A 20949-nucleotide genomic window follows, 5' to 3' on the forward strand; every position below is an offset into this window, starting at 1 on the left:
TAGTTTTTGTTGTATCTGATTATGGTCAGTCACACTGAAACCTTAATTTAATAAACACATTGTTGTAAATTGTTTTGTTGGTCTTTTCTCTGAATAAAATCTTCATTGAACACCCTGAAAATACACAAGTGCTCACTCTGTGGGCATTTTCATGAGTTCTCCTGCAAGAGCCACCTTTACAGGACTTCAGGGGGCTTCTAGTTTTTGCACAAAAGGTTATAATGAGACTTTGTGTTTGTCTCTCAGGTTCTGGTGATTATTTTTGCTGCTGTAATAAAAAGGGTTCCTCATATTCTGCCCCCCCCCCCAGTGAGTGGCAGTAACAGATTCCTAAAAGCAGAATTTTTGTTCAGTGAGAGTATATATATATTTTTATTTATTTATTTTTTTTGGAAATACTACTTTTCTTGCATGTCTCACACAGACACAGCAGAACATGCAAACTCCACACAGAAAAGCCCCAGCCAGATGGTGGATTCAAACCCAGGACTATCTGCTGTGAAGCAGTGATGCTAACCACCGTGCTGCCCTTAAATATATCTTATGTGACTCCCCTTCACACACACAGAGAATTGATCAAATCTGTAGACTCTCATTTTTAGACCTCAATCTGTCCTCCTCAATCCTCGTGTCCTACGAGGAAACCTAAACCACTCTCATTATTTTAGCCACATTTGACAATAATTAAAAATAAAAATGAATTTTAAGACAGTAAAACTTCCTTAATAACAGTCCTTATTATGCATTTAAACAAATTCATCAGTTTAAATTTTAAAACACTGTCACACTTCAAAAACAGCAATAAACAAATTGAGACTGGCCAGTTAAATTATCCTTTCAAATTCAAATTCGCATTCAAATTTATAATTATTACAAATTTGTATTTGTATTTTTCTTCTTGTTGTATTCTTTTTAAAAAAAAATACAGACAGAAGAAATATTTACTGTCACAAAGCGCTAAAAAAAAACAAAAAAACAAAAAAAAAAACAACATAAAACAAAAAATAAAAACTTTGTAAGGCTTTGCTTAGTTTTATTTTGAAGGTTAGTAGTGGAAGTCGTTTGCAGTTCGTTTCCGGTCCGGCAGCTCCTCTCCGGCCCAGCTCGGCGCAGACCGGCGGCAGCGTTCAGTCCCGGTACAGACGGTTTGTGAGCCGCTGTTCGTGCTCGAGCACGGACTCACAGCTTCAGCTCCTGGTTATTATTACTGGGAGGAGGCAGGGCGTAGCTAAGGCTAAAGCTAACAGCTGCAGGACGTTCGGGGAAGGCGGGGTCTCTGTCGTCACACGTTACGTCGTGAACGTGGGTTAGTGTAGAAAGAAGGCTACAGTGTAACTGTTTGTGCTTCCGCTCCTCTGTCATTGAAGTAACTTTGTTGCTGATTTTAGAGGAAATGTTTCAAACGTATGAAATCTGACAGAAAAAAAGCTCCAATTGCTGCATTTTTGCCAACTAAAAGAATTCAAGTGATCAGCTGAGTTTACGAAATGTATTTTATTATTTTATCAGCCTTTATATGATTAGAGGTTTGTGGCAAGGTGTGTTATTTTGGTTATAAGGGTTGGACATGGTCAGCAACAATACTCAGGTAGCCTGTGGTGCTTAAATGATGCTCAGTTGTTACTAAGAAGCCAAAAGTCATTACACCCCCAGCACCAACCACTGATCCATGCTTTCATGTTATTCACTCCATAACATGACCCTACCATCTGAATGTCACAGCAGGAATTGAGCTTCATCAGACCAGCCAATGTTCTAATCTTGTGTTACTCAGTTTTGGTGAGTCTGTGTGAATTGGAGCCTCAGTTTCCTGCTTTTAGCCGACAGGAGCAGCACCCGGCGTGGTCCTCTGCTGCTGTGCTCTCAGTCCTGGGTTCTAACAAGCAGTCATTTGAGTTACTGTTGCCTTCCTTTTTAGTTTTTGACTTTCAACCTGAAAATCTGACATTAATGGTTGTGTTGAACACATGTTTTAGAAACTGGTGCTGATTCACTTTCTATGGCTTTTATTTTGGCATGTCAGCTGTTCCTGACCTCCTGAAATGAAGAGTTGTCAGCAAGCACGATGATGTCACAGGTCAGAAGGACGTTTTCTCTTTTAAACCAGCGAGCCTGCTCCTGGTCCTGGTTCAGATCCAGCTCCAGCTCCAGGCTCCTCACGGACTCTGGCAGCACGGGATTGGTCCTCCAGTCTCAGTCCACTGACGTGTACCAGAACCTGGCTCTGGAGGATTGGATCGACGCCAACGTGGACCTGCAGGGGTGTGGCGTCCTGCTGCTCTGGAGGAACCAGCCCGCTGTGGTCATCGGGCGCCACCAGAACCCATGGACCGAGTGCAATCTGCCGGCCATGAGGAGGGCGGGGATCTCACTGGCCCGCAGGCGGAGCGGTGGTGGGACAGTCTTCCACGACCTGGGGAACCTCAACCTGACCTTCTTCGCCTCCAAAAAGGCGTATGACCGGCAGAGGAACCTGAAGGTGGTCACAGAGGCGCTGAGGCGGCTCTGCCCCGGACTGGATGTCCAGGCCACCGACAGGTTTGACATCATACTGAACGGATGCTACAAGATCTCAGGTAAGAGGCCGGAGGTGAGGATCAAAACACAAAGAAAATCAAAGAAATTAGTAACAAAAAACACACAGACTTATTAATGATCATCATTGTTTATGTTTAGTTTGGTTAGTTAAAAAAGTTCATATTGTCTGTGTTATTTAAATGTATATCATCACTGTTATTATGTTGTTGTTTATGTTTATCCGGCTTCACTTACCCCTGACATCATCAGTCAGGCCGAGTGATTATCAAAGGTGGCTATCAATGGATAACTCATTCCAGGGTGCGTCCATCCATCCATCCATCCATCCATCCACTTCTTCATAAAAGCATCTGACCAATCAGAAACATGGACAGGTCCACGAGCAGCAGAGGAGATGATGTCATATATGAAGAGGTTAAAGACAGACTGAAAGCTGCTGCAGAGCAGCAGAGTGAGAGGAGCAGCTCTCTGGCTTTGTTAAATTATTAAAAGTGCTGCATGAGTGCGTGAGCACTTGAAGCAGTTTGTTCAGACAGACCAGAAGAGATTCACTGTATTATAAAGGTTAGCAAATGAAGCACCTGTGTGAGTTAACACACTGATCAGTATCACAACTCTGTCATTAAGACATGGAGAATCTGGTGGATTATAATCAAATGTTTGATTAAGTAAATATTTCTTTTTCTTTTGGCTGCTCCCGTTAGGGGGACGCCACAGTGGATCATCTGTGTCCATCTCACCCTGTCCCTAACATCTCCCTCTGAATGTCCTCTTTCACTGCATCCATGACTCTTCTCTGAGGTCTTCCTCTTCTCCTCCTGCCTGGCAGCTCCAGCTTCAGCATCCTTTTTTTCCAGCAAATCCACCATCTCTCCTCTGCACACGTCCAAACCATCTCTGTCTTTGTCTCCAAACTGCTCAGCCTGAGCCGTCCCTCTGATGTTACTCATTTCTAATCCTTTTCCTTCTCCTCACTCAGCTTCTGAGCATCTTCAGCTCTGCCTCCCGTCTTTGTGATGTCCTGATTTAATGCATATAAAACCATAAAGTTGTAAAACTGTTTGTAGCCAACAGGAGAAAACTGAAGGAATAAAGCTGCACAGATACTGATGCTCATCAGGGAAACACAAAGCTGCTCAAACACTTCAGACCCCCCTGCTGTCCACACACTGAGGTCTGAAGGGTCTGTTCCAGAGACCTGATTGGTCAGCAGGCAGTGACTTTGGACCTGCTGATCTCTAATCTGGACCCTGACATGCTCCAGAGCAGGTTAGTTACCGTGGTGTTATACCTCGGTAAGAAGTAAAAGACCTTCATAGTACTGCACGCTCTGTGCTGCTACTGCAATCAGAGCCTGATTGCTGGCATCAGTGCTCCCCCTAGTGGCGACATGTTTTATAAAACAAAAATATGGCTCTTTTGTGCCAAAGGAGGGTCTAAAATTTTTGTTTCCTTTGTGATCATCAATATTTAATAGAGATTCTTTGTTCCTTGATTTTTCTCCTGTTGGCTGCAAACTATTTTAAACAAACTTATCGTTCTATAAGCATTAATATCTGATTCCAAAACAGGACACTGTACCTACTGACTTTACACCAAGCCTGTGCTTACATTTTAATTATAGTTTTCATAAAGTTTTCTTTACTTGCTCTCAGATCATTAAACACAGCGAGTGCATGTTTCTGATTGGACACATGCTGCAAGCTCCGCCTCTTTCATAGCCAGATTGATAAACCCTGGGTTGATGTATTAGGTTGATGACCACCTTCATTGTGCGTCAGTGTTCAGGATCCTGCTGTGTATGTTTTTGTTTATACCACTGCATTATTGTTTATACTGCATTTGTTTTGGTGTTATTTTGATATATTCATGTTTCTGTTGTTTACATTGTTTATGGTATTTTTGTCTTTCTGTCTGTTGTTTATGTGATATGTTTTGTTTTCAGGTTATTTATGTTTATTGTGTTGTTTATTTTCAGGCACCGCATCCAGACTGAGCAGGAAGTCGTCGTACCATCACTGCACTCTGCTTCACTCTGCTGATCGCTCCGCCCTCTCCTCTGTGCTCCGCCCCTCCTGCCCCGGTATCCAGAGCAACGCTACTCCCAGCGTCCCTTCACCTGTCGCCAACCTCATAGACCACGCCCCCTCCCTGCAGTGGGAGGAGCTCCTGGATGCTCTGGTGCAGCAGTACAACAGAGGTAAGAGCTTCCTGCACTGTTAGTAGTCCAGCAGCTTCGCTTCAGTTGCTTTTATCTTATTTTCATGGTCACCTCAGAGTTTGGTCTCCGTTCCTCATCAACCCTCATCGACCCGTCCGATGAGTCCATGTTTCCTGGTGTGGGACAGATGGAGGCGGAGCTGCGGAGCTGGGACTGGATATTCGGAAAGACGCCTAAATTCAGCGTGGAGACGCAGCTGGAGCTGACGGATCAGCAGACGCCTGCTCACCGCTCTGCTCACCTGCGAATGGAGGTGAAGAGCGGGCGAATCGAGAGCTGCCAGTTGGACGTCCCAGCAGACTGGCTTCCTGTGCAGCTGAGCGGCGAGCTGAGCGGCGTGCTGCTCGGGGAGCGGTTCTGTCCTCATCGAGCCGCCGCTGCCTTCAGCGCACTGCTGCGCTCCGAGAGCGGGGAGTCATACAAGCGACTGCATCACCTGTGTGACGCCGTGCTCACGGCGATGGGCTGAAACGACATGAATGCATTGAGGTGGAGTTAACTGCTGCCCCCTGTGGACTGAACGCTGCACTACAGCCTGCCAACAACTTCAGATGGAGGAGACGCAGCTTTTTGTCCTCCAGCACGTCTGACGGGCCGATCAGCTGAACAATGAATTGATCGATCAATAAATAAAGGAAATGATCATCACAGCTGCAAGTTTACAGACATCTGTTCACTCAGGTGAAGCTGCTGTGTTCACCTCCTGAGTGACCGCAACAGCTTTTTCTCTTTGTTTGATAATACTTGAAACTCCTGTGATTTATTTACAGATGTTTTTCTGATGTGGAGACCGGATATTCACAGGTCTATTATTTTTTTCTGTATTTGTTAAAATACAAAAACTACAATTAAAAAAAATACAAGAACTCAGGGTTCTGTTTTTTAAATACCTAAGCACCTCGTTCTGTGTTTGTCCTTCATGTTTCAAATCTAATATTTTTTTCTTTATGAAAAAAGAAAATATTTTTTATAAAGATAAAGGGCTAAAATAAAGGCCGTGAACATTTAAACACTCAACTTTGATGCTGATCCTTTTATTTAGATGAAAAATCTGTGTTTAAGGAAATATACATTAAATGAATCATGTATTTTTTTAAGCATGCAAACCAAAATATCCAGGTTAAATATGTATACTGTGAACCTTTGTTTTAAAAAATCATTATATTATGACTGAAATCGGAATTTTAAATTTGTAAGGAAAATCTTAGGAAAAAAACCTTGAAATTTTATGAATTTACATACACACAAATCCTAACTCACCAACAAAATTAAGTTTATAGTTAGGATCCTGAAATACCTGCAGATTTACAGTTGACTAAACAGCAAACTGTAAAATAATGCCAAACTCTTCCTATTTATACCTTATATTTATTTCATTAAAGAAATATTTAATTGTATTTATGCAACGTTTATTTATTTTAGGTAAAGTCAGTCTGAGACTGCTGCATGTACGCGTACCTGAGCAAATATGAATTTAAGCACAAAAAGGCTTCCATACAAAGGAAATTTCAAAATAAAAGTCTGGGCGATATATTAGCTCATTATCTTGTAAAATCTCTGACTGAATGAACCAAATACTTAATCAATAATGTCTTTCTATTAGTTTCATCATTTTTACAGAAGTCGAAGAACGCATGCGCAAAGTAACGATTCAGCCAGGCGTGCTGGCAGGAGGGGAATAAAACAAGAAACGTCACTCTGACACTTTCTCCGAAAACAGTCCTAAATAAAAAAAAAAAAAAAAAATTCAAAATAACTTTATTTATATTGTTGCAGAGGCGATCACATAATTCGATCATTTAGGACAGAGGCGGGTATAAAATAAGAATTGTAGCAAAGAAAACAAATGACAAATAAATAGTATAACAAAATATTTGCAGTGGAATGAAGTAGACTGGCATTTGTACGCCGATTTTATTGCCTTATCGACCATTTAAGGCATTTAGACTTTCTTCAATGTTCTGTGTTTGTCAAAGTTAATAAAGTCAGCCCCTATGGCACAACTCGCTGTTGCGCATGTGGAATATTAGCGGTGTGAGGAAAAGCGGACTGGAGTGAGCCCTCACCCCGAAGCGTCCGGCAGTAGACGATCTTTCCCCGCTGTGAGCCGTCGTGTGCGTCGGCCAACACAGAGCGAAGTAAAGCAGAGAACCGCAGCTTCAACATGGGGAAGAAACAGAAGAAATCCGGAGAGGACAGGTAAGGAGAGCACCAGCTGCCGACAAACATCACCGGTCCGCACTGACACCGAGCCACGGGGGGCTCTCCCGGCCCGTTAAAACCCCCAAACCGGCCCGTTTTCCCGCTGCTTACACTGTTAGCTTAGCGGCTAGCTGTGCTAGCGGATGCTAACCACGAGTCTGTGTGTGAGTGAGAGACTGAAGCTTTAAACAGCCTGGAAATGGCTTAAGAAGAATTACACAACGGGCAGACGGGCTGACACGGGCTCAGCCCGGGCGGGCCTCCCGCTCCTGGCTACGGGGCTTACGGGAGCCACATGTGTCCACGTTAGCAACCTCAGAGCCGGCTGCTCTCATAAACGGCCTGCGGCTGCTTTAAACACACCTGAGACGGCCTGCAGCTGCTTTATCGGCGACAAATCACCAGTGAGAAAAGACCTGGTCAATGACGCAGGCCTGAGTGACTCACCTGAACCGATGCGGTCGCAGTTACCCCACAGGTACACCGTAGATGTGCTGCTGCCGCTCCTTTATTTACGAAGAAGCTCTAAAAGGAGGATTAGGGTAAATAAACATGCAGCAGGCAGGTACACACACCTGAGTCTGAAAAAGTTCACCTACTGGGAAAAGGAAAATCCTGTGGTTTTCTACCTGAGCAGGTGACTTCAGTAACGGTTAGTTGGGACTGAACCCTGATACACTGATGAACGCGTCGCCTTATTTTTCATTTTTAATCGATACATAGAAGCTTTAAACCGATCGTAACCCTCGAGTCCTGCTCTGATCAGATAAATGAGCTCAAAGGGAGGGAAACCCGCAGGAGGGAGCGCCAATCAGAGAGCCCAAACGACCGCATTATTATCTGAATATAATAATAACAATAATAATACAAACACGGAGCTCACAGTGCAGAATGCGAATATCAAAGTCCGGCCAGATGTTGAGCTGGATCACAGATCATCATATCACGTTATTAAAGCTGAGTGCAAACAAATTCTCCTCCATTAAAAACTTACAGTAAAGCTTTTATGTTACTTTTTATTGTGTAGTTATTTTGTGTCAGTTTGAGTCTTTTTGTAATAGTTTTGTTTTATGTTCATTTTTGTGTCTGACTCTATTTTGATGTTATTATGAATCTATTCTCACTGTTTGTGTATGCTGTTTATTTGTTATGCTTCTCTTTATATTTAGTCATTTTTTGTGTGTGTATTTTTTATGCTTTTATCTGTTAGTTATGTTTTTGTATGTCTGTGGGGGGGTCGGTCATTTTTGTGTCATTTCTGCTCTTTGTGTGCAGTTTGTCTCTTGTTAAACAGTCACTGAATATCCGAGTCTCCAGCTCGCAGGTGAACTTCGAATTCAAAGTCTGACCTAAAATACGAGCAGATCTGTGCCGGTCTTCTTCCATGAGTCTGAAACCAGATGATGTTTGATTTAAAGTGATGTGAGGGAACAGTGAGGCTGTTATTCTGCGCTCGCTGTGCCTCAGGGGGCTGATGGGAAATGAAAGGAAGTGAGGAGTCAGCAGCTCTTCATCGGCTCACATTCTTCTGGCACAAAGAGAAACCTCCTCCCTCAGCCCGCGTTTTCGGCGTCTGACCGGATTTTGTTTGGGTGTCGCTCTCACACACTGATTGTTTTTGATCTGTGCGCAGTGCCAAAGATGACGGCATCGACATCGATGCTCTGGCGGCGGAGATCGAAGGAGCCGGAGCCTCCAAAGAGCCAAAAGGGAAGAAGAAGAAGAAAGGAGCTAAGAAGGACGACTTCGAGTGAGATGTTCCTCCTGTTGGTTCTCAGCTTATTCCAGTTTATTTTGCTTTTCTTGTAACTGTTTGTTCTCGTCCTGCAGTGAAGACGACATCCTGAAGGAGCTCGAGGAGTTATCGCTCGAGACCACAGGTGGAAAGGGGAAGGTAAGCACGGTTCCTCTGAGCCATCGAGGAGAACTTCTGTTATATTCAAGGAGGGAAAATAAAAAATGTCTCTCTGTGCAGAAAGCAGACGCCACAGAAGAAGTGGAGAGTGTTGAGCCTCCTAAACCAGAGAAGAAGAAGACCAGAAAGGGGAAAAAGGGCGGAGCTAGCCCCGAGGACGAAGAGGGCGATGAAGGTGAAGGCCGTGTTGATGGAGAAAGGAACGGAGAACAGAAGGACAAGAAGAAGGTAAACGTCAGAGCGTTTGGAAATTTATCCTTCACATAGAAATGAGTCCACAGGCTGTTAGAAACATGTCTTCTGCTCTTTGCTCCTCCAGGCACCTCCTGCTGCTCCTGCTTCTGAATCCGACGACGACAGCAGCTCGCAATCTCGTCTGAAGACCAAAGGAGGAAAAAAAGCAGGCAAAAAACCTTCAGTTTCCGACGGGGAGGACCAGGACCAGGAGAAAGATGTGAAGAAAGGAGGAGGTGAGAAGGAGGACTCCGAAGACGATGAGGAATTCACCTCCAGGAGGGACAAGAAGAAGAAGAGCAAAGGGAAGCCGGTGAAAGCCGAGAGCGAGGATGAGGAGGAGCAGCAGGAGGATGATGGAAGCTTCAAGATCAAAACGGCAGCGCAGAAGAAGGCGGAGAAGAAGGAGAGGGAGAGGAAGAAGAAGGAGGAGGACAGGATGAAGCAGAAGAAGTTGAAGGAGAAGGAGGGCAGTGTGGAGCCTAAGAAAGAGGCGGAGAAGAAGACAGAGGCCACACCCCCTGCAGCAGTGGAGGAACAGGAAGGGGCGGAGCCAGCAGCGGATGGTAAGTTATTATCAAATTATTATTAATTTTAAAACACAACAGGTCATGTGATGTGATCTGATGTGTTTCTCCTGCTGCAGAGGAGGTGGAGGGTGACAAAAAAAAGAAAGAGAAGAAGAAGAAAGGAGGGAAAGAGAAGGAGGATGAGAAGAAGAAGAAGGGACCGAGCAAGGCCACAGTGAAGGCCATGCAGGAGGCCCTGGCCAAGATGAAGGAGGTGCAGCATTGTGGGAGGTGTTGCCATGGAGCTAATGATGGGGGTGTGGTTCATATCTGAATGATTCGACTGTTTTTTTTTGTAGGAGGAGGAGCGAGCCAAACGGGAGGAGGAGGAGCGGCAGAGGAGGCTGGAGGAGCTGGAGAGGGAGAGGCAGGAGAAGGTAACACATGAAGCACCAGCTGCTTCTTCACTTCTGTGCTTCCTGTCGCCTCCTCGCTGAGACCTTTGGTGTCTGTTTGCACTTTAGGAGCGTCTGGAGCAGGAGCGCAAGGAGAAGAAGAAGCAGAAGGAGAAGGAGAGGAAGGAGCGCCTGAAGAAGGAGGGGAAGCTGCTGACCAAGGCCCAGAAGGAAGCTCGTGCTCGGGCCGAGGCCACGCTCTTGATGCTGCAGGCTCAGGGTGGGTGCAGGGTGCACGACAGACTGGAGGGGGCGCCGAGAAGGGTTTAGGATGCACAAATAAAGCAGTTATTCCAGAACTGTTACTAAACCAGTGTCCTTAATCTGCTGCAACAGTTTAATTACAGTTATTCCAGTGCTCCTAATCCAGTGTACTTAATCCAGTGCACTTAATATACCAGTGCAGTTGTTCCACTACAGTCAGTCAGATTAAGCGTACACAGTTAATCTGAATCTGTGTGCAGGTGTTGATGTGCCATCCAAAGACAAAGAAATGCAGAAGAAGAAGCCCATTTATGACAACAAGAGGAAGAAGAAGCAGAGCGCCCAGACTCCTGAAGGTACGGCCCCTCTGCTCGGATCAGCCGGAAGATCCTGCTTACCTCCCGCTGGTCATTTAAATAAAAAAAACCTTTTTATTCCCCTTCCCAGAAACATCAGAGGTGACCTCGCCGACCTCAGAGACCCCAGAGCCCATTGCAATGGAAACTGAGCCCAAGGCGCCGGCTGCAGAACCAGGTGAGCGCGCCAGGTGTGAATAAAGAGGTATCAGGTGGAGGTGTGTTCATCAGAAGTTTAACGTGTGTCCATCCTCTCTGTGTGTAGAGGTAAAGCCCGATGCTGCTGTTGATAACTGGGAGGCCATCGCCAGCGACGAGGAGAAAGGTGAGACCCTCGGTCACGGCGTGTTTAGATTTTCCTCTTTTTGTTTTTTATAAGAAATGAAAACGACCGCCGCAGGAAAAAAGGCAGATCGGTGGTTTGATCCCAGCTCCTTTATGTCACAGTGTCTTTGGTGAGATGCTGAAGCCTAAAAACCGGCTCCAGTGTCTCATGAGTGTGTGAGCGTGTGTGAACGTGGCTCTGAGGGGACTAAATTCTTTGTTGCTTTTATTTCATGAATAAAAAGAAAGGAAATTGAGGCTCAGCAGGACACGGCGAGAAGCAGGTACTGACTCTGTGCTGTCCAGGCAAATGCTTGTTTTAGTACCCAAAAGGCATGTCTTAGATGTGTGCTTGTTTTAGTGCCACCTCGGCATGTGCTATATGTGTTTTTAAACATTAGGTATGTGCAAACTTAGCGTAAGCTCGGTGTGTGTTAGGTGTGTCCTTTCAGTACCAAAATCGGCATGTGCAAGCAGTGTTATGGTTTGGGTTAGGCTGTGCTTTTTTTTTTTTTTTGGACTAGCAGCACTCTTAGATTAGGCACGTTTTCTTTTGCTGCCACCTAGATTACACATGTGTGTTTATTGGTACCGACTATACCAGCGCGACATTATCTCAGCCCAGCGCTGCACCGGGCAATCAACCATACGGCTGCAACGATTCATCAGCATAATCGATGACGTGGACTACCAAAATTAGTCGATGTATTCTAAAACTATGTACAATACACCACAGGAGGATATGGGGCCAGCATTGCCTCCATTCTCTGCCAATAACAACAATACCTACGAAGAAGAACGTAATATGAACACCATAACGATGGTGGAGCAGAGAGGAGGGTGGAGAAAATGAACGCAGATGGAGACAGACTGTCAAAGGTTTGGGAGCGTTTGACAGAAACCAAAATAAAGCCGAATGCAGAGCAGAGCTTTCCTTCCACGGCAGCATCGCTGCAGTGCTGGAGCTGTGACGTCAGCTCTGGATGGGTACGTCAGTGTGTCGCTGATACCTGTTAATGTTTGTACAGTAAAGTTTCTGTTAGTTTACCTGTCGGAAACAAGCTCTCATGGATGATGTTTGCTAAGCGCCGACATTACAGTGATGTTAGCTAACGAGTGAAGGACAACAGGAGCAGCTACGATGGCTCTGTGACCTCCCGCGGAGCTAGGAAGCATGTGGTGTAGGGCTGTTTGTGATAAATGTCTCTGGAAAAGTTGCAGCTTTGTTTGCAGTGAAGTGCGGGGGGGGTGGGGGGGTTAGTCGCTTTTTGCAGGAAAGGCCAAGGCCCATAGTAACACACAGCATGGGCTGTGATTGGTTAATCATTCGATCTTCTTCCTGTTTAGGCTTTGAGGCAGTCTCCAGACATCTCTTACACGATGCTGCCTCCATGAGTTTAAAAGAGGAATTGCATGCTGAGTTGTATTCATTGCTTGGGGGACTCGCGGGCCAAATAAAATCTGAGCTCGGGCCAAGTTTGGCCCACGGTCCATAGTTTGGACACCCATGGACTAGTCCAAGCACATCCGGTTGCTAGTGCCAAACCTGCTTGCAAACTGTGGTGAGAGCGATCTGTTGCGATAGTTTACAGCTGAATTTCTCAGCCCTGATTTGTGTTTGGTACCAACCAGATTAGTCGAGTCCTTTTTCTGGTGTCCACTGGGCGTTAGAATTGAGGGTTTTTAGTATCAAAAACACATATGCAAGGCTTCTTTGTTTGTTTGTTTGTATCGACTAGTTGTGCTGATACTCCTCCGTCTGTAGCAGTGTCCCTCTTAGATTTGTTTTGAGTGGATTTAACACGCTGTGGACAAACCTGTTGAGATGAGCAGAACTCTGCAGACATCAGAAACATTTAAACGTGTCGCAGCAGAAATGAAAACTTCCTCTGTTTCCTTTTTCTGTGTCAGAGTTGAAGAAAGTCCACATCGAGGTGAAGGAGGAGACCGCTGCTCCTCCTCAGCCTGCTGCCAGTGAGGAGGACGAGGAGGAGGAAGAGGAGGAAGAAGACGATGAGGACGAGGAGGAAGATGAAGATGAGGAGGAGGACAGTGAGGAAGAGCCTGAAGCGGTGAAGCCATCGGTGGCGAGTCAGGGAAAGAGGAAAGTGGTGAGCGAGGATGAAAGCAGCGAGAGTGAGGATGACGACGGCAGGACGAAAGAGGAGCGACTGTACGACCGCGCCAAGAGGAGGATAGAGGTGAGAGACGCTGGAAAAGCAGGAGTGAGAGGTCCTCTCTGTTCAACCCATCTCTGACCGACAGGCTCTGTTTGTCTCCTTAGAAACGCAGAGCGGAGAACCTGAAGAACATCGACCTGGACAGGCTGAGAGCACCTGTGGTGTGTGTGCTTGGACACGTCGACACCGGCAAGACCAAGATCCTCGACAAGGTGACGTTTGCTCCCTGTTTACCGACTGTTTACCGACTGTTACTGACAATACAGCATTTATTTATTGTTTGTTTGTTTTTGTTGTTTGCGTGCAGCTCCGACACACTCATGTTCAGGATGGTGAGGCCGGAGGAATCACTCAGCAGATCGGCGCCACAAACGTCCCGAAGGAGACCATCGAGGAGCAGACAAGGATGGTTAAAAATGTACGCCGTCTCACTCTGACTGATAAAGTCAGCTTTTAAAGTTGTTGTTTATTAATCCAACCGATGTTTGTGCAGTTCAGCAGAGAAGATATCAGAATCCCTGGTATGCTGATCATCGACACACCTGGACACGAGTCCTTCAGGTAACGCCAAGCTCGCCTGACTCACCTGTCTCACTCACCTGTCTCTGTCGGTCACTCACCTGTCTGTCTCTCTCTGCAGTAACCTGAGGAACAGAGGCAGCTCTCTGTGCGACATCGCCATCCTGGTGGTGGACATCATGCACGGCTTGGAGCCTCAGACGCTCGAGTCCATCAACCTGCTGAAGGAGAAGAAGTGTCCTTTCATCGTCGCCCTCAACAAGGTCCGCCAGCTGCTCGCCATCAGCCTCACCACCTCCTTCTTCTTCTCCTGCTAATTTTCTGACTGTGATTTATTAATTTAATCATTTAATTGTTGTTGTTGTCAGATCGACCGTCTGTACGACTGGAAGAAGAGTCCAGACACGGACGTGGTGGCGACGCTGAAGAAGCAGAAGAAGAACACAAAGGACGAGTTTGATGAGAGGGCCAAAGCTATCATCGTGGAGTTCGCTCAACAGGTGTCAATCATTACATCATCGCTCATCAGCCAATCGCAGCTCAGCAAAGGAAAACGCTTATTCATTATTTTCAGTTTGTCTTTTACTTTCATTTCCAGATGATGATGATGATGATGATCAAATAGCACACTTAAACTGTTACATAGAAAAGTGTACATTAGACAAGAAAATACACAACTATATACTGTACGTGATATATACTTATACCACTTTTTATATTTAATGATAAGCAAATTTTATTTAACCCTTTAATACTGAACCTGTCGGCGGAGATAGAACTTGCTTCAGAAGTGTTGCCGTTTGCTGACTTATGTCAATAATTACCGTAATAACCCCATATGACCTGTGAAGCACAATTTTTAAGCTTTCTGAAACTGTTTTTCTGATAGGACAAATGGTCGCGTAATTACGGTAATTCAGAGTTCCTTTGATCAGCCACCTCAGCGGTGATACGCTCAGTGTTGACCAGCTGTTCATGGCAATTAAGGGCAGTTAACGGTTGCTTCAGCGGCAGTCGTTGCTGTTCTAGGGTTAAATGGTTAAAACTGAAAAATGTATCTCTTAGGTTTAACTGTCCAACAAAATCAGCCGCTCAGCAAAATCAGACCAGCAGGTAAACAGGCAAAAAAAGGAGTTCATGCTAATAACATCAGCATGGCATAAATGTGACTTCTCTAATACTGTAAATGTATATTTCAGAAGCTATTGCAAATTCAACATCCTGTGTCTTCAGTTTTCTTTGTCAAGTTGGATAAAATCAATCCAACAGTGTTGACATTTTAAAATTGTTTCCCAAAGTATCCAGGAAGTTATTTCACAGCCTCGTAACAACATAATAAAATGGTGTCATTTGTAAACAAACAGATTTCAAGACCAGCTGCTTAAAAAGTTCAAATTTTTACATGTAACCTTTTTCACAGTCTGAAAGTAATAGTATCAAGCAGTGATTTTAAGATTAGATAAAACTTCACAGTTTTGAAAAACTAGTGGACCCAGCATCGATCCTTGAGGAGCACCAAAGACATAATGACCTTTAGCAGCTCTGAACATAGTTTTCTGTCCTCAGGGTCTGAATGCCGCCTTGTTCTACGAGAATAAGGATCCTCGTACATTCGTTTCGTTGATTCCTACTTCAGCCCACAGCGGTGATGGGATGGGAAACCTCATCGCCCTATTGGTTGAGCTCACCCAGAGCATGTTGGCTCGCCGGTTAGCACACTGTGATGAACTGCGAGCACAGGTCATGGAGGTGAGTCGGCTTCTATCTGTTGTCTCGACTCTTTCCTCTCCTCCACGGTCCAGATGCGAACTCCATGTGACCTCTGTGTGTTCAGGTGAAAGCGCTGCCCGGTATGGGAACCACAATAGACGTCATCCTCATTAACGGTCGTCTGCGGGAGGGAGAGACCATCATCGTACCAGGGGTGGAGGGGCCAATTGTCACGCAGATCAGAGGGTTGTTGCTGCCGCCCCCACTGAAAGAACTCAGAGTAAAGGTAAACAAGTCTTACGATATATTTAATTAGAGCAGGTTATAAACATTTATGTGACTAAGATGCAGAGGTAACATTTCCACTCCCTACACGGGCCAGCCTTTGCTCCCAGTGTGCATCAGTGACCCTGTCACTGGTTCACCATTGTTACTTCCTTGGACCACTTTTGATAAATACTGACCACTGCAGACCAGCAACAGAAGAGCTGCAGGTTTGGAGATGCTCTGATCCAGTCGTCTAGCCATCACAATCTGGTCCTTGTCAAACTCGCTCAAATCCTTACGCTGCTCATTTTTCCTGCTTCGAATGCATCAACTTGGAGGACAAAATGTTCACCTGCTCCCTGATATATCCCACCCACTAACAGGTGCCCTGATGAAGAGATGATCAGTGCTGTTCACTTCACCTGCCAGTGGTCACATAGAGTTTTTTCCTTTGCTGTATGAAGACCATCTTACATACTGCTGTCTGCTTTCTGAGCCAGAGAGCAGCACTCAGGTGGATTCGACCCTCAACACTCAGTCTAAATAAACCTGCAGCCTTTATTTACCTGTCAGAAATATGAGTTATAAAAGTTATAAAATCACCTTTGATTATTTATTTAAAAAAACACACAAGACAGACCTGCAGAGTTTGGACCTCTCATTACGTTCACATGATTACAAACCATTATGAAGAGCTCCGGCTACTTATACAGGTGCATTTATTTCAAAATAAACTTCCCATTTGATTTGTGATATTTGAATTTCAAAGACTTTTGAACGATGAGCGATCAAATGTTTTACTATGATCATTCATTTTTATTGTTTTTACACATCACTGATGATGATAATGTTTTTACGCCCTCAGCTCTACCAAGATTAGTATGGGGGGGCTTTCTCAGCTGTGGGTTTGGAGCTTTAATGGTGGGCTCAGACAGATTTCACATGGAGAAAAATCCTCTTTGTCAAGAGGTGCTGCTTCTCATTCACCTCCACTCATGGTCTTTGGACTTAACAGTGTCTTCCTCTGATGTGTGTTGACTGTGGTTGATGTGTTGATTGGTTGTTGTGTGCAGAACCAGTACGAGAAGCACAAGGAGGTGTCGACGTCTCAGGGCGTGAAGATTCTGGGGAAAGACTTGGAGAAGACGTTGGCAGGGCTCCCCCTGCTGGTGGCTCACAAGGACGACGAGATACCCGTCCTGAGGGTAATGACAGTTTTCCCTTTAGGCTAATTTTAACGCCAAAGCAGCAGCCTGAATTGGTCCTGTGAGACTCCCAGTTTACTGATACTTGCTGGTTTTCAGGACGAACTGGTGCGAGAGCTTAAACAAACCCTGAACTCCATCAAACTGGAAGAGAAAGGAGTTTATGTCCAGGCGTCCACGCTCGGATCACTGGAGGCTCTGCTCGAGTTCCTGCGGACGTCCAAAGTCCCTGTAAGTACCTGAGAGTACACCTGAGGTCGATGCACAGCTCTTACTTTGAAAACCCAAAGGATGTTGAAACTAAAAGCCACAGAGAAGTTAACCCCCCGACCTTTGTTCTATGTGTGTGTCCTTGTAGTACGCTGGCATCAACATTGGCCCAGTTCATAAGAGGGACGTGATGAAGGCATCGACCATGTTGGAACACGACCCGCAGTACGTCGCCTTCCACACACAGTACACGTAAACACACATACACAAACAATAAAGACAAAAACAACAAAATCCTGACGTAGACCTTAATGAGGAGATCATTTCTAGTTAGATGTTAAATTTTTTCAACATTTTTAATATATGTTAGTGCAGACACATTGAGTATCAGTGTATCGCTGTTGAAATCAGCACCACGGATGATTTTCCCAGAATCTGTAGATGTAATGTTTTTGTGGCTGGTGTCGACAGGTACGCTGTGATCCTGGCGTTTGATGTGAAGGTGGAGCGGGAGAGTCAGGAGATGGCCGATAGTTTGGGAGTTCGCATCTTCTCGGCTGAAATCATCTACCACCTCTTTGACGCTTTCACCAAGTACAGAGAAGACTACAAGAAGGCCAAACAAGACGAGTTCAGGTAAGAAAAGCTCACTTTTGTGTTTAGTGTTTAAAGGTCTATGATTTTTTGGCTGAAAAACAACAAACAGACACAGTGATATATATGTTTGATTTATTGCCACAGTAGTATGTGGTGCAGCACCTGAGTGGCAGGTTGAGTGTCAGACACCAGATGAAAATGGACCTAAGCCTGTTGATGACGTTGAAGTGGAGGAACAGTTGTTGTCAATGAGTGGTCCAAGTTTACAAATAAACATATAATCATGAAGTTATTTTGACAAAAGTGATTAGTTTATATCAGGATTTCTTGTATTTACTGCTGCCCGGTGGCAGAAATAATGCACCACTAACAAGCAGTTAGTAGATACCTGACCAGAACAGTCTGCTGCATCTCCTTAAAAGAAATTTTAAGTAATTAATAAAAAAACAAAAGAAGGAACTGAAAAAAGATGAAGTCCAGTGCAAACACACGATGTAAAGCAAGCATTTCACAGGTCTGCTACAACTGTGCACTGTATCGTTTCAGAGCAGTTTGTTGTTTCTTTTTTTTTTATATATATATATAATGATTATATTTTTATATGATGATTTGGGCAGCATGGTTATCACTGCTGCCTCACAGTTAGAATAACATCTAGAAGGTCTGTGTTTGATTCCAGCTTGGCCCAGGCCTCTCTCTGTGGAGTTTGCATGTTCTCCCCGGGCCTGCGTGGGTTCTCTCCGGGTACTCCGGTTTCCTCCCACAGTCCAAAGACATGCACTTACTGGGGTTAGGTTAATTGGCCACTTTAAATTGCCCATAGGTGTGGATGTGAGTGTGAAAGGTTGTTTGTGTCTCTGTGTTAGCCCTGCGACAGGCTGGTGACCTGTACAGTGTGTACCTCGCCTTTCACCCCATGACAGCTGGGATAGGCTCCAGCCCCCCCACAACCCTGAACAGGATGGATGGATGATGGATGGATATTATGATTCTTTAAATGTAGATTTTCTCAAATTGGTCAATAGTGGTAAAAGTCAGTTTCTATGCAGATGACACTGATTTAAAAGTAGTTGATAGAGGCTCCAAAAGTCCAGAATCAGAACCAATACAGCTGAACAGAATCATGTTTGTATTTATGCAAATGCTGTTGGATCCCAAGGTCTAGTACAAGGAACTGTTTTTGTTTGTTTGTTTTTCTGTTATGAATTTTAATTGTAGATGCTTGCTTCTATTTGGTAAATGGTGGTAAAACCACTTTACATGCAGAACCAGGCTTCAACAACCACTGTCACTGTCAGTGTTTGTCCTTTATGGGGTATTTAAGGGTCAATGTGTTTTTATCATCAGGCACATTGCCGTGTTCCCGGTGAAGCTGCGAGTTCTTCCTCAGTTCATCTTTAACTCCAGAGATCCTATAGTGATGGGGGTCACAGTGGAGGCTGGAGTCCTGAAACAGGGAACTCCGCTCTGCATCCCGAGCAAAGGGGTGAGTCTCCCTTACGAACTACGTTTGCGTGCATTTGACTCTGTAAACTGTAAATTAACTTCTTACATATTAACCTGTCAGTTCGTGGAGATCGGCGTGGTCACCAGCATCGAGGTGAATCACAAGCCCGTTGACACTGCCAAGAAGGGCCAGGAGATCTGCGTCAAGATCGAGCCAATCCCTGGAGAGGCACCAAAGATGTACGGCCGCCATTTTGAAGCCACTGACATGATTGTCAGCAAGGTGAGGACACGCCCTCGGACGAGGAACAGAAGGAAGGAAAGAAGGAAAGGGAGATGCTTAGGAAGCCATTTAACAACTGTTTTATTTAAAATCACAAGCACAGAGACTGCTGCTGTTGCTGTCATTAAAAGATCGATTTCAGAGTGTCCAGATAAAAGTTTTAGGAAGAGGAGACAGAAATGGAAGAAGGAAATAAGGAAAGGAAGGGTAAGAATGTTTTCCTATGTTTGGAGTTAGAAAGAAGTCCTTAGTATTTTTAGTTTTTCTGTAGAACACAAGCAGAGAGGACAAAACGGTGAACTAAAACCTGGTTCTACTTTTCAGTGCAGTTTAGTTGTTGTTTTTAGTTTTACATGGCAGTCACTTTAATTCCAGTTTGGTTTTACTGCAGAGAAAATGATTTTAGTGGAGTTTGTTAGCCGTGCGGAGCAGTAGAGTATTTGGCTATTGGAGGCCTCATCCTAACACAAATTTAAATTTAGTGAAGCTGATTTTAGCAGAGAATACAAAGCTGTTTGTTACATACGAGCTTCTGTTCTTTCACATTGACGACCTCGTTGTTTCTGTTTCAGATCACACGGGCGTCCATCGACGCCTTGAAGAACTGGTTCAGAGACGAGATGCAGAAATCTGATTGGCAGTTGATCATGGAGCTGAAGAAGACCTTTGAGATCATCTGAGGGACCTGAAACACACAAAAACACACACTCGCTCTTCCTCCATCAGACGACGAGGCAGCGGCGGCGACCGACGGAGGGACAGAAAAAATAAAAATAAAAAAAACAGATGAAAGACGTGACAGTGTTTTTCTGTGAGAAACGAACAGTTTTTTCCACTGTTGTAAACAGTGATAGTTTAGACATAATTCACACACACACGCACACACTCAGTATTCCAACGTGCCTGTTCTTCAGCATCGTTATTTTTTTTTTTTCTTCTTGTTCTCTGCTCTGATTTGTGGCTGCTGCTTCATGTCCCAGGCTCCGCCCCCTTCTTACCCAGACTGAGGCTAACGAGCTTAATGAGGCTGAGGTGCCACCTGAACAGGTGCATTACGGGATTGTGCTGAGCCAAACCAGGCCTCGAAAAGGAGACAGTTTTTCTGTTTCAGCAGCGGTGAGGACGGCGTCGACTTCACAGACTTTGGAGAGTTGACTTTCTCTTTGCTGTACGGCTCAGCGGCCATGTTGGGAGGCTGGGGTGGCGTGGGATGATGGGGTGAATGACGGATTTTAACCTGTTTTTGCTGCAACTGCTGATGTAATAAATTCCCATGATTCTGATGAAAATGTGCAGTGTGTGAGTTTTCAATTCACGGGCCCCACAAATTTAAGTCTTTCTGTATGGAAGTCTGCTGATGCCAAAATAAAATAATTTTAAAATAATTTAAAAAAAATTCATAGAAGTTTGGTACATGTGTCATTTCTCATCCATATTTATAGGGTTAGATGAGCCGTTTCAAGTGCATGTTGCGTGAAATGCACTTAGAATGGTTCTCTTCTCTCGGCTGAGGTGGGCACCTTTTCTCTCACAACCCCTCCTTATCTACCCTGCTTTGCTGCTTCGCTGTGCTT

General features: G+C 44.8%; 2 protein-coding genes across 5 annotated transcripts; both read left to right on the forward strand.

Annotated features, from left to right (window-relative positions):
• Window positions 1-1073: 1073 nt before the first annotated feature.
• On the forward strand, window positions 1074-5628 carry lipt1 (lipoyltransferase 1). 3 transcript variants are annotated; one of them, XM_030753022.1, is made up of 4 exons: window positions 1074-1136; window positions 2024-2576; window positions 4517-4738; window positions 4816-5621. In XM_030753022.1, exons 2-4 carry the CDS (start codon window positions 2066-2068, stop codon window positions 5226-5228), a joined length of 1146 nt encoding a protein of 381 aa, XP_030608882.1. In that variant the 5' UTR covers window positions 1074-1136; window positions 2024-2065; the 3' UTR covers window positions 5229-5621. The 3 variants fall into 3 exon arrangements, with proteins under 3 accessions (XP_030608882.1, XP_030608890.1, XP_030608875.1); XM_030753030.1 differs by having other exon boundaries at window positions 1091-1306; window positions 4517-4722; window positions 4971-5628; XM_030753015.1 differs by having other exon boundaries at window positions 1091-1306; window positions 4816-5622.
• A 1191-nt stretch (window positions 5629-6819) lies between these two features.
• Window positions 6820-20664, forward strand: eif5b (eukaryotic translation initiation factor 5B). Of its 2 annotated transcripts, XM_030752446.1 has the most exons (27): window positions 6820-6958; window positions 8595-8711; window positions 8792-8855; window positions 8937-9104; window positions 9196-9676; window positions 9757-9893; window positions 9979-10056; window positions 10144-10294; window positions 10539-10634; window positions 10726-10812; window positions 10900-10959; window positions 11204-11242; window positions 12870-13159; window positions 13243-13350; window positions 13446-13556; window positions 13632-13699; window positions 13779-13920; window positions 14026-14157; window positions 15224-15406; window positions 15492-15653; window positions 16708-16839; window positions 16939-17070; window positions 17198-17274; window positions 17521-17685; window positions 18994-19132; window positions 19214-19375; window positions 19948-20664. In XM_030752446.1, exons 1-27 carry the CDS (start codon window positions 6924-6926, stop codon window positions 20053-20055), a joined length of 3624 nt encoding a protein of 1207 aa, XP_030608306.1. In that variant the 5' UTR covers window positions 6820-6923; the 3' UTR covers window positions 20056-20664. The 2 variants fall into 2 exon arrangements, with proteins under 2 accessions (XP_030608306.1, XP_030608314.1); XM_030752454.1 differs by lacking the exon at window positions 11204-11242.
• Window positions 20665-20949: the final 285 nt, after the last annotated feature.

The sequence above is a fragment of the Archocentrus centrarchus genome, chromosome 2, assembly GCF_007364275.1.
Source record: "Archocentrus centrarchus isolate MPI-CPG fArcCen1 chromosome 2, fArcCen1, whole genome shotgun sequence".
NCBI lineage: Eukaryota > Metazoa > Chordata > Actinopteri > Cichliformes > Cichlidae > Archocentrus > Archocentrus centrarchus.